At 35.8% G+C, this 13,706-nt stretch overlaps 1 protein-coding gene across 1 annotated transcript in view; it reads right to left on the reverse strand.

The window, feature by feature from the left end:
* Positions 1-1,421: 1,421 nt before the first annotated feature.
* The window catches only part of KDM5A (lysine demethylase 5A), a 99,666-nt gene continuing 87,381 nt past the window's right edge, over positions 1,422-13,706 (reverse strand). The window contains exons 28-29 of the mRNA XM_037744554.1: positions 12,970-13,380; positions 1,422-6,084 (exon numbers count right to left, since the gene is read on the reverse strand). Coding sequence (XP_037600482.1) covers positions 5,878-6,084; positions 12,970-13,380 — 618 coding nt within the window. The 3' untranslated portion in view covers positions 1,422-5,877. The remainder of the gene's footprint in view (positions 6,085-12,969; positions 13,381-13,706) is intronic.

Genomic DNA, 13,706 nt, shown 5'->3' on the forward strand with positions numbered 1-13,706 from the left:
TACATGATAGTGACCAAAACTTAGATTTTTCTAACAGATAGTACACTGTATGTTGCCTCCTCAGGGGTGCCGAATCAATTTTTCTCCCATTGAATGGGGATGTGGACTATATAACCTCTAGTATTGTCTTTAAATTCTATAACTTTTTAAAGAAGAAACATCCTTAGAAATCATCTATGTGCTTACCCTGTTGAGGGGAGGGGCTATAACTTAAGTTTCTTTGTGACTAACCTGCATATGGTAGGAAACCAAGGTCCATAATAGCTAAGCAACATAAGGGGCCAAACAGAGAGCTAAAACGCAGATTATTTGATTCCTAAATCCAGTGTTCTTTACATTATGTAATTCTAGGGTTCTCATCTGGGCTTTTGAAAATCTTTTTTAAAACTAAAGAACATTTTGATTTCATCCTATGTCCCTGACAACTTCAAAAGGGTTCCTTAATATAAGATTCACCAGCTGGGGCCACTGAGCCATTTCCAAAACTTCTTGTGGTGCCTTTCTTTCCCCCACTGACAAGATACACAACCTAGCTCCAGAGATAAGGATAGGGAAAAGCTTCACCTAATAAAGAAATTTCACAGAACTTTACTAGATGGAAATATCAAATCAAGTGTTTCTTCCTACCAAAGTAGAGTAGAAATACACTTTAAAGAACAAACAAGTGAAAAAGGGTGAAGAGAGTCAAATTCCACAATCACCGTAGTTTATTCATATAATATAGTATTTGATTGCATTCTTTTGTACTGTTCTCTACTTTTATAATGTGTAAAATGTTTCATCCATATTCCAACTAATGGTTAAGCTTTAAATGAAAGTATTCTGAATCTTCCATTTATTGTTATCAACCACAATGTCGAGATCCCCCAGAAACACTTGATTTAAACTGGGAGGGTCCTACACATTGTTTTTTTTAATGGACTTGCCACCTTAAGAAACTTCAGGTGTCTCTTTTTGTTGGCAAGAAAATTATTTTCCCAGGGATAATCAGATTTCCCCCACTACCCCTGCTCTTTCAACCAACCCTCCTCCTAACATACACAGTTACATATTTCATCAAACTGTTTGAGACCAAGATCACTGCAAGCAGAGTCTTAACATTTTCAGAAATGATCTGTCCTTCATACCTGCATAAGCTGGGATCCTTGGCAATGGGGAAAAGGTGCCATTTGCTTCTATGAAGTAACTTGGGGTCTGTGAGCTTTAAGAAGCCAAAGAGAAAAGGAAAGCATTTCCTTGTTTTCCCTATCAATGGTTTGTTGCAAAGAGATAAATTTCTCAAGAACCAAAGGTGAGGAAATGTGTTGGTCATCACAGGATTCTTGCTGGAAACAGACCAGGTGAAATCTTCAGGAATCACTTCACACTCCAAAAACCCTATTCTCAGCAATGATAATAGGCTAATCACACCACTGAGCAAATTATTTCAGCTCAGTTCTTTATTTTATAGAGAGCAAATGAAATTAGAAGCTGCCTTGGCACAGGTTAAAGGTGGCCCCCATATACTCACTAGTTTTCCTCAGGATTATCAACACTCATTATCAAAATGTCCTTTTACTTAGTTACCATTTAAAATTGCCACCAATGTAAATGACAGGGGGTAGGGGTTAGGGTGGGGAACCTGAGCATACACAAAATGTTTTAAATCTCTTAGATGTAATTAACCATATCTAATGTTCTTTCAGAAAACAAAAGAAACACAAAACATGGTCAAAGATCAAGAAATCAGGTTATATTTTTTGGAAGGCACCACCAATTACCCTGATAAATTGTAAATAAATATGTAAGGGAATAATCAATGGGGAATCTTGAGGTTTACAAGACATTGCTGTTTAGACCACTTGGAGTACTGCAAAAGAAAGAACAAGCAAGATACAGCTTTAATAACCCATCATATCCTTGCCCAGTGCACATCATTTGTTGCATAGTGGTGACTGGCTATGATCCAGGCCAAGAGAATACAAAAATTCAAAAAATACATTAACATCCATTCTTTCTCTCTCACACTACAGTATGAGATACCACCTGGCACATTCATATCCAAAGAAGTAATGATATGCTTTAATTGAAAAGAAAAAAAAAAGGAAGAATTTCAAATTGAGCAGTTAAGGACCTACTTACTGTAAAAGCAACCTTCTACACACATATGAAGCTAATTCACATGTGAAACTTTATTGAACCTGGTTATATGTGGGACTTCAACAGCTCAATTTTTCCACAATTTACACTTTTCAAATCCCACTCCAAATTGTCACTTTCTCCCTTAAAAAGTGGCTAATGCCATCCTTTGAGAGGTTTTCTCAGTTTTTTTCATCCTCCTACTGTAAGCACTGGCTGATATTCACACAAATGTACTACAGAATTAAAATACAGAAAAGCAAGGAGTTTCTTTACATGCACTGAATTGCATCCAGAATCCAAAAATGAAGAAACACAAAAGAACAGAGATTTTTTTGGACACCTGCTAAGGACAATAGTAGAGAAGAACAGTGGTAAAGCACAAGTAAAATCATGCTAATCTTATAGGTCTGTCAGCCTTTGTTTTTTTTTGAGAGAGAGAGAGAGAGAGAGACACTGACTTGCTGTTGCCCAGGATGGACTCAAACTCCCAGGTTCCAGAGGTCTTCCCACTTCAGCCTCCTGACTACAGGTGCACTCCACTGCACCTGGCTGCCATGTTTTTTTATTATTAAAGTACACTGTGGGCAATCAAAGGTTTAATGTTTGCCTTTTCAATTATTCAAAGTATGACATGCAGTAATTTATAATTTTACTGAGGCACAAATTTGAATCATGCAGGCAAAGCTCGTGTGCAGCAGCTTAGTGAGGAAGTCCTGCATCTACACGTCAACATAGCTTTGTTGCAGTACCTATCAGGAAGCAAAATAAACATCTGTGGGAGGAAAATGTCCTGTCTTCTCCCCCAACTGGAAAGCTAACTACTAGTGCTATACTTGTACTTCTAAACTCAGGGATCTGCATAGTTCTAATGACTTAGCCTTTAAGAATATCGAAGGCCTACCATTTTTCCATTTTTCTTTCTGTAACCTTTGCCAAGATAATTTATAATGAAGGTAGTGAGAAATACCTTTGAAATAATTAAACATAGAAGGTAAAATACTAACGGTGAACAATTGCAACTCCGGTTGCACCTTAGAGGAGATAGGAAGGGTAGAAAGACATTTTAAATCATGTCTTAATACAAAATATTACAATACAGAAGAACGGAGCAAGTTGTAAATAAGTAATTTCCTCTAAATGAAAATAATGCTATATATTAGAACACCAACATTTCTTTAAATAGACGAATCTCTTTTTCGTTAATTCCAAAACTGGAATTTTTTGTTTTGCCATTAATTTCTCCCTTCTGTTCTTCTCAGCCTTGGTCTAAACCTGTCAAGTCAGACCAAATCCTCCATGACTTTCAAGTAAATACAGAAAATCCCACAGTATCAACGAAAAGATATATTTAAGTTTCGAAATGTCAGAAAGTAACAGGAAGTTATTCATACTTTCTCAGCACCCTCATAACTCTCCACCGATGGTGGAATACTTAATGGAAGACTTGGAAGGAAAAATAAAAATTTTAAATTGTATTCCAGGCATCCATCACTTAAAATTACATTCAATTTTTAACCCCCAAGTATCTGAAGACTTTTACAAAGAAGACCAAAAGGCAAAAAATATTGTGCTTTCTTGTATAACATCAACCAGATGAAATTCTTAATTGATAATCTTTAGTTTGACAAAAGAAAAACTTACGAAATTGGTGAATTAGTAAACTTGCAATATTCACTGAAATCTTGGATCATACACACACTTGAGATGAGACCTCAAGATGCATGCACAGTAATACTAACAAGCCTCTGAACAAGTCAAACGTTATACAATATTAAGAAATGAATGACTAAAAAGTAGGTAGTATGAACCACAGAGAAAACATTTACAGAAATTGGATTTTATAAGAAAACATCTGCTTTTTTTTTTTGTCGTAAGATGCCTTTTGAGTTAAATCTCATACCCACTCAAACTGTAACTGGACAGTACATTTCACTTCTAGTTACTAGAAGACAGTTCTTTAAAAGAGACTGGGGCAAAAAGGGAAGAGACTATAAGCTGTTGCTAGGTCCACCCCAATCCCCCCTTAAAAGGAAAACAGATGAATTTAAGTAAAACCACAGATTTTTAAACCAAAATAAAGATACCAGACAATGAAGACAAAACACTATTTTTAGTTTTTTTTTTTTTTTTTTTTCCTTTAAAAAAATTAGTCCCCTTCTAATAAGAGTTTACATACAGCTTACCTAATACCTTAAGAAGAACAGAGAACATAACAGGAGGGAAGAGGACACAGCACCATAGTTTCAAACATTCACACACAAAAGAAAAACAGCCAGCACAGACTAGAGTGAGACCAAGTTTCCCAGCAGACAGGGACAAGTCCCAACACACAAAGGAAATACAATTATCTATTTGAACAAAAGCAAAATGGAAGATCTGGTCAGGCTGGGATGGAGGAGGGAGTGCTAATTCCTTGTACTACAAGGAAGGAATGGGATTTTTTTTTTTTTTTTTTTTTTTAAAGCAAAAAAGAAAAAGCAAGCCCCCAAATGGATTTTTGATGTTGAAACTCTGTCATATGCTGCTGGTAACAGTAAATATATATATTTATATATTCATATATGTATATTAAAAAAGGAAAAATAATCTATTCATAGAACAGTCAGTAGTCAGAGACATTTAGAAAAAAGTAAAAACAAGTCCTTTTTTTTCTTTTTAAAAATGGATTTACTAAAACAACTTCATCACCCAGAGGTACTACAACCCCCATCCTCTGATGAAGCCATGGTGTTATTCAACAGCATCTGCTGTGGGCCATAGTTAGAAATTGCCAGTGTTGGAAACAGCAGACATTGGGGTCAGGGCTGCAAGGCAAAAAGCTGTTATTTGCTGGTCTTGCTCATGGCCATGCCTGAAGCCTGGTGTCTGGAATACTTGTGAATGAAGTTTTCCCCAAAAAGCATGCATCACTGTAGCTCAGTAAGATAGTAAGACTCGTCATCGTCGTCGTCGTTTCTTTTTTGGCAGAAGCCTGGATCCATGTACCTGCTCTTTCCTAAAATGTAGACCCAAGACAGCAAGATTTTTCAAAGCCAAAAAAAGGCTCCTTGCCTTGTAGTAGGTTCTTCTCCCCAGAATCCAATCTAAGCAGATTTCTGAACTAGATGACATCCTCATCCTTACAAAGATAAGGTGACCTGCCCCAGATGGTAAGAGGTTCTCCTATTTGGGGTGTTCTTCTAGCACAAACAAGCACAAATATCTGATGTCAATAGACTGATATCATTCCTTGATGTCTAACAGAAATAACTTTGGCCCTGTTACTACTAGTTGTATCTTTAGGGCATTAAGTACCAGGTAATAATGGAAAACCCTCTCCAACTATCCCAATGAAGGAGATCCAAGCAATAAGCACCTTCAGGTGGTGCTGCTCCTAAGTTGTAAGCCTCTAAGTAATATCAACTGGACATAAGCCACATCCTACATGCCCTGTTAGCATACCAATGTATTAATACCAACCAGCCACCCTAGAGCTCTATCAAGCATCTGGCCTTAATGCAATAAACCACACTCAAAGGAAACATGAGTTGAAATATTGGCTGCTGTACCAAAGAAGACACCCTCTGCAAAGATATGTTGATGGAGAATGTAACCCACAGAGTCCATGCAAAGAGGAAGCCGGCACTAAGAGGACTTTCTCTGAAGGCCATTCATCTTTGGAAGCAACATTTCAAGTGGATATAAACCACTCTACTTGATGACTAAGGTCCCAATGTGGTCCATTTCCCCCCATGTCCCAAACTAACCAAACATCTGCTAACTGGTCTCTTTAAGATCCTCCATTGGTAGTTTGTAGCTCATTATGAAGGAAGGAGGTGTTGCTTGACCTGGGCTATCTGGCCCCTGCTTCTTTGCACAGTTTATACAGATGTAATCTTCATTTTCAGCCATTTCTGGAGATACACCCACACAAACTTGATGAAACCACTCATCACAGCCACCATCACATTGTACCCAGTCTACCTGTAGGAAACAAGATTGGGGAATGTTTAGGTTACACAAACATTAAGCCTAGAATAAAAGCAAACCAAAGAGCTTTCTTGGCTTAAATGATAGCAAACAACTGGGATGTCTAGAGACAGGCAATGACTTCTTATGGGGTTATTTTTTAAAGAAAGAAGCTGAGAAGTTAATACCCCAAAATTATATTTTACCATAGTGTGTCCACAAAATTAGGCCTCTCAGGTACTCCGTTACCTCATGAATACCTGGGGTTCCTTGTGAGGCAGAAACATGTTTGAGAAAAATTTGACAAAAAGGGTACTTCTAATAGAGCAGCCAAGTAGTTTTAGCTAATATTAACAATTTCTAGGCTCTAAGACAATGCAATTAATTATCAATCAAGAAAGGAAGAGTACAACAATGTGAAGGCAATCCTGTGTATTAGCTTTATTTCAAAGAGATAAGCCAAAGTACTAAGAACATTAAATACCTTTTTAGAAAAGCAGTCACATAGGCCACTTTTAAAACTAATATTTTTTATTCTTCTCTTCTTCCGTTACAAATACAACTCCCTATAAAAAGTTAGCAAATATCAGATGTCAAATCTTACAAATTAACCAATTATAACAGTCAAAGACACAGGTCAATAGATCACTCTGGGGTTTAAAATTAAAATCTGGAAAATTGATAGGTCAGTGGCAGGTGCCAAGCAAACTCTGACCCTTCTGATGATAGTATGGTTACAGGAGGCTAGGGAGGGACTGTAGTTTGGTGACTTTAAGCCTTGGACTTAGAGTTAACAATAAAGTGACTTTTGCCTTTTATATTTGAAGGCTGGTTGTGGTAGTTTTTACAGCTAATGTGATGGCAAATGAGAACATTTAAGATGAAAAGAGCTACTCTCCCTCACCTCAATACAAAGGTTGATCTTTTCATTGGCATAAGAAGCCACTTAAAACCATGAGCTTTACCAGGTATCAAAGTAAGGAGTAGAAAGGGATCAAAGAACCTCAATACAACTTATGAGAAAGAACAGAGGAAGGAGGTTTTGGCTAGGTAAATGAGTTTCATTCCTAGAAAGTGAGTGGTTTTCAAAATTAGTTTCCATGTCCTATTAAAAAATTGTCAAAACCACAGTAGTCATGTCAGTAGTTTTAGGCTTATAAGAGGTGGGAAAAATAATTTATCAAAATAATATTTTACTTTAATTGTTCCTATTCTAAAGTTCTAGCTCTTAAGAGACAATCTTGTTTAACATAAAGATTACTCAACTCAGAAGTTCTGAGTTCCAGTATGTATAATTTCAGGCAAGTCATTTAACCTCATTGAGTGGTTCAATTTCCTTATCTGAAAAACGGAGATGACATTAATTACGAGATTACTGAGCGGATCCAATGAAATAATGTATAGCAAAACAACTAGTTCACTGCCTAGGATATTGGAGGCACTTTCCAGTCATGGTCTCATGGCCCTACTCATTATCCTACACTATACAAAACATTTTACACCTTGTTGTAACTCTGCAGCACTGCTTTTCAAAGTGTGTAGACCACTGGCATCAGAATCATCTATTATGTTTGTTAAAAATGTAGCTGGGACCCATCATCCTATGAACTCAGAATATCTGGGGAGTACAAGCCAGAAGTTTACATTTTTTATCAGCTCCCAAGTGATTTTCTCATATATTTTAAATTTGATTACTGCTGGTAAATTCAGAGCAACTTAATACCTTCCTAAACTGATTTCTGTTTTTGTTCTGTAATTGTTTGTTTAGCTTCTGAAGTCTGTGCAATTAATAAAAAATAAAAAAATAAAACCTCATCAAAATGTTCCGATGGTAGCAAACTAATCAGAGACTACAAGAAAGGGAAATAATGGTGGCATCTGCACAAAATGTAAAAATTAAAGTACTGCAAGCAGGTGAAGACTTACGAAATGCTAGCTGTAGAGCAGGTGCACTCAGAATGAGTGTTTTGGCTGTCTGGGACTGGTAAAGGGAACTGGAAGGATAAATTGTGGTTCTCTGTGCTGCCCAGGTTTGAGATACTATGCTGTTTATAATGGTATCCCTGAACCAACAGCTAACTTTTACCCTTACCTCCAACCCTCTTAATCCAGTCTAGTCCCCATTCATGCTGACCCATTGGATAAGAAAGTTATCGGTGTATCAGTATTTGCTACAAAAAAAAAAGTGTCCTATGTCTCTTTAAATCTAATTTCTGCACTATACTCACTGGCTTACAATTTCCCAAAATTCTCTTGCAAATAAGACAATACTTTCCCTTTCGTGGTTTTTGACTAGAGGTCCCCTCCTAAGCCTAGGTCTTCTACCATTTCAAAAGAGTATACAACGTTCCTTGAGTTACTGGTACACAAATTCTAACCCAGACTACAGGTTATGTAACAATTTAGCCTGATAATATGACGAGCAAAAAATAGTCCTTCTCTTACCAATATCTTTTTATCATGTTCAACTACTAACAATCAAGAGTAGTAGTTCTACTTTTGTGTGAAAAGCCCACAGGATTATAAAGCAAACTAAAGTCTGGGATGTCAACTGACTCCAAAGATGATTTTGACACAGTGGCAACATACTACGTAGTATCCCGAAAACTCAAGAACATAGAATTTGGATAACTGTATGAATTGTCATCTCCCGTTTCATTATTTCTAGGAGGCATGTTTAGTGAATCCAAAAAAATAATTCTTAAACTTCACAGCTATGAGCTGTTCAAATACTGAATAAGAAATTTTATATTATAGTACGTGTTTAGTGAATCAAAAAAAAATAATTCTTAAACTTCACAGCTATGAGCTGTTCAAACATTGAATGGTAAGAGATTTTACATTATAGTACAAATAGGTTACTATGTTCAGATCTGGGGTAAATGTCTGCTTTAAAGAGGAATACATTAAAGAGAGAAAATAATAATTTAATATTCATGTTTTGCTGTATGGTTTCATATTTACACTTAAGAAAAAAATACTTGGTATAGTATATTTTGGTCATTTCTTAGAGAATAGTGCTGCACTGGGAAAAAAGAAAATCTGGTAATTTAGTGATGTTCTTAGCTTAGTAACTGAGTTTTTATTATTTTGGCATTTAATATCTTTTGCACCAAGTTTCCTTGCAAAAACCAGATTTGAAAAAGGAAAACAATTCACTTAGTGAACTACAACATAAGTTCAGAATCCTTGTGTATATTTTCTTGGTGCCCTCAATATTCAGTGACCAACCCTCCCAATTTGCCAAGGAATGAAAGAATTCTCAGTATGTGGGGATTTCAGTGCTAAAACTGGAAAAGTGCCAGGGAAACTGGGACAGTTGGTTACTCTAGCTCAAAATCACGTATGTGTGTGTGTGCCTGTGTGTGTGTTAGTTACACACATTTAGGTAACTTAACCTTTGATTATCTATGCTAAAAGGAGATATGAACTAGTACAACCACTGAAAATGCAAATACCTTGACTGAGGCAACACCCCCATGAAAATCTTTTAAAATCAGAGTGGTTAATAAATAAATTCAGTCTTTTAATTTACCACACCAAACTTATTACAGAAGTAAGAATGGGTAAGAAAAAGGCCGACAATAAGAGGGTAAAAAAAGTGAAGGGAAAAAGAAGACTATTTTCATAAGTAAAATTATTAAATATTTATTCTAACACAGAAGAAAAATGTTTCTTAAATTATTAGCCTGAAAGAATTTGGTCTTTTTCCAGTTAACTTGTTTTATCTTTGGTACCAGTAAGACTAAGAGTTCAAAGAGAAAAAGATTCTGAACTTTAAAATTAATTTTTAAAAAATAGTTCATTATTATTCATTTCAGCTTGACAATTTAATAATCAGAGGAAGAATTTTTTCAAAATCTTTTACGTTATTCTGGTATTGTCTTTCCTTTTTTAAAACATCTTGAAATTGAGGCTAGGCACATTTAACTAGCCGCCTTTAATCCTTCTTTTCATTTTTAAAAGACATTTCTCAAATTAGCTGGGCATGGTGGCATGTGCCTGGAGTCCCAGCTATTCAGGAGGCTAAGGGAGGAGGACTGCTGGAGCACAGGAGATCAAGGATGCAGCAAGCTATGATCACACCACTGTACTCCAGCCTGGGCAACAGAATAAGACCCTGTCTCCAAAAAAAAAAAAAAGTATTTCTCAATCTGCACATTTTTGGGGAAAAGTAACAGTAATTATTGGTTAAAGAAATAATAGTCATTACTGGTGAGAGAATTCACCTAAAAACAAGTGAACCCTAGAAGTTATTTTTTGCTGCATGGTATTTTAAAGAACAAACTGCTCTTGAAAGCATCAATTTTTTTTTAACATCATCTTGCCAATCTTTTTCTTTTTGAGACAGGGTCTCCCTGCATAGCCCAGGCTGGAGTGCAGTGGTGCAAACACAGGCACAATCATAGCACATTAACTACAGCCTTGAACTCCTGGACTCAAGCAATCCTCCTGTTTCAACCTTCTGAATAGCTGGGACTACAGGCATGTGCCACTGCACCTGGCAAAAGCATTCTTTTCTTATTTTGTTCCATAAATGTGTGCTGTACATTAGTTTTCTTAGAGAAACACTAAACACTGAGAAAGTTTTAACATTCTTTACAGAAGCTTTTATAGAAATATAACTTTTATTTAGTAAAATCAGTGTCAGGAACAAACATATAGAACCTTAAAAACTGCAAAAACAGGAAAAATATCTATAATCTGAAATAACTTCTGCTTAAAACGAAACACATTATAGAAACATAACACTGTTGCACTGGCATGGATGTCCAAAAGTGTAAAAAAAAAAAAAAAAGAAATATAACACTGTTTTAGGTAAACTAACAACATAGGGTAGGGTACACATTGCTCACCTTTATGTATTTTAACAGTTCAAAATAGACATTTTCTCTGAGCACTCAGCCAAATCTCCTTTTGCTCCATCAAAATGTAGATGGTAACTCTAGATTTTGTTTAAAAAAATACCTATAGTATATTAGGAGCAAATCTCCTGGTTCTTCCAAAAATAATGATCACATCTTAGCACTTAAACGTTGCGTTTTTGGTTAATAAGTGCTTTCACAGAGATTGTTTCATCTTATGATCATAACTCTGACTGAGCAGGGCACCTGTTACTTTGACAATTTCATAGCAAATAAAAAAAAAAAACAGCCATAGTGTTTACACTGCTCTAAGAAGATAATAGGAATAATGGATGAACTGAATCATATTTAAACGCTGAGCGAAGGGAGGGGAAAGATTAAGTGATAAGGAGAAAAAGAGTACAAAAATAAAAGACTTATGATAAATACAAACATTATAGAAAGAATGACAGGAATGTTTAAAAAAGAAACATCCTATCTTGCTGCTAGTCTTGAAACTACCATAAAATTAAAGGAGAAAGGAAAGGGAGACGGTTCTGCCAATACTGAACTGCTAACACTTTGGTACCCAAAGAGAAAGTTAACTCTGCATCAGCCTCTTTAATAAACAAATTAAAATGAAAATAAATTCAAAATTAAAGATAAAAATAATATTCACATTATTATGTACTAAAATGCTTTAAAATGTTTATAATATAGGACAATACTTATAAAATGAATAAATGCAAGTCAATAAACAGTCTGACAATCATATAAAACAAACCCCATAAAAAATTTGAAAGGAAACACTAAAATATTTATAGCTGTCTGCCTTGGAAGATTAAACTACAGGATATATATTTTACTATACGTAGTATTCATTTTCCAAAAATAAATAGAATACCTCTAATATATCTCATTTATTTAAATATGTATAATTTAGTCTGGAATGTGTTTTTGTACTTACATCTCAATTATCAATGGGGTAGAGTGTTAGTGGAGAGAATCTGATCTGAGAGCCAGGGATCCAGGGTTCTACTTTTGGTTTTGCTATTTATTAGCTCTGTAACTTTGGTCACACAATTGATCTTCCCTGAGTCCTTGTTGCATCATTTGTAAAATGAGCAGCCTGAACAAGGTGACCTCTTGGTCTCTTCGAGCTCTAGAAATGCTTAAGTATTTCACTGAAGAAATAAGTGAGGGCATAACCCATAGGGAATAGTGATGCAGTTTTATGTACTGTTTATATTTTCAAACTGAGACACTATTTGAATTCTAAATATCAAGTAGTGTAACGAGCATAATAAAATTAAAACTACAGATGTATCAATATTCTTGACAAGAACCATCACAGGTGCCTCCAACCATTTAAACAACTGGAATTTTTCACAAAGTCTGATTATTTCTCAGAAGTTCATATTGTCAACATTATATCTAAAGAATGGCCATCACAGAATTACTATCCTTAAAATTTAGGGTTGAAATTTTTAAAATAAAATTTGTTTTATTTATTTATAGGTTTGAATTATTTCTTTTAAAATATTTGAAGAAAATCATATTCCTTTCAGGAGAGTGCTCATAGGTCTCAATATGAGTAAGATATGGACCAAAGGTTTCAAGTCTTTGGAATACACTCTTAATGCAATTTGCCGCAGCTCTTCCAATACCGGCCCAGGATTTTTTCAGGCCACTGTGGCTAACTGACAAGGTATTTAGTTCCCTGAGTCACCTTACAGGGAAGGCACAAGACTATTCTGAAACCTGTTCTGCCCTCTGCATATGAAATGCACTGTTTGCCAAGGATTGGCACATAGCTTCTCTCTGCTCCTGTCTCATTATGTTCACTAAGTATATGATTTTAAAAATACAACACCTCTACTAGGCACACTAAGGGCCTCATTATTCGAAACAGTTTATAGAAATTGTATAAAAGATATTATGTTGAAAGTCCAAATCCTAGAAATCAAAAACATACTTAACGCTGGTATCAAACATGTATCTCCACAGCTGTTGTTCCTTGACCCCTCACACTTGACTATAAACAGCAGGAACTCACCTTGTCCTTGCAGGGCCTTTGGCAGTTTTGTGCTGCACATACAGCATTCTCATCATCAGACTCCTCTGCTCCTGACCAGTCATACTTTGAGGGGATGTCCAGCACTTTTTTCTCTCTTTTCTTCTCAGTGCTCTCTTTCACAAGTTCAACTTTGGCTGCAGCAGCCTTCTCCTTCTTTTTCTTTCTTTCTTCTTCTTTTGCTAGTTTCTTGGCCAGTTTATTCAGCTCCTTTGATTTGTCTGAACTTAATTTTAATTTCTTCTTTTTAGGTTTGTCCATTTTCTTTAACTCCTTGGACTTCTGCTTTCCTTCTCCAAAAAGTTGCTCTACCTTTTCTAGCTTCCGCTTCCGTTTCTTCTCTGAAGAATCCTTTCCTTTCACTTTCAGTGGTTTCTCTTCCATGCTGTCATCCTTCAAAAATATAAAATTAGGAACAACTTTAAAGCAAGACAGTTAAAAAACAGTGTTACTCTCTTTTATGAGACACCTAGAATACACATTGAGAGAGACAGATAACCTCGAACAGAGGTTATCAGAGGCTGAAGGGAAGAAGAAATGGAGGTTTGTTAAGTGGGTATAGTTTCTGTTGGGGATAACTGAAAAATTCTGGAAAAGAAGAGTGGTGACAGTTGTTCCAACTGAATTGTCTACCTAAAAAGGACTAAAATGGTAAATTGTATGTTATGGATATTATGCTACAATAAAAAAAGATTTATGGGCCGGGCGCGGTGGTTCAC

Source organism: Cebus imitator, unplaced genomic scaffold (assembly GCF_001604975.1).
Source record: "Cebus imitator isolate Cc_AM_T3 unplaced genomic scaffold, Cebus_imitator-1.0 Scaffold179, whole genome shotgun sequence".
NCBI classification, from domain to species: Eukaryota; Metazoa; Chordata; class Mammalia; order Primates; family Cebidae; genus Cebus; species Cebus imitator.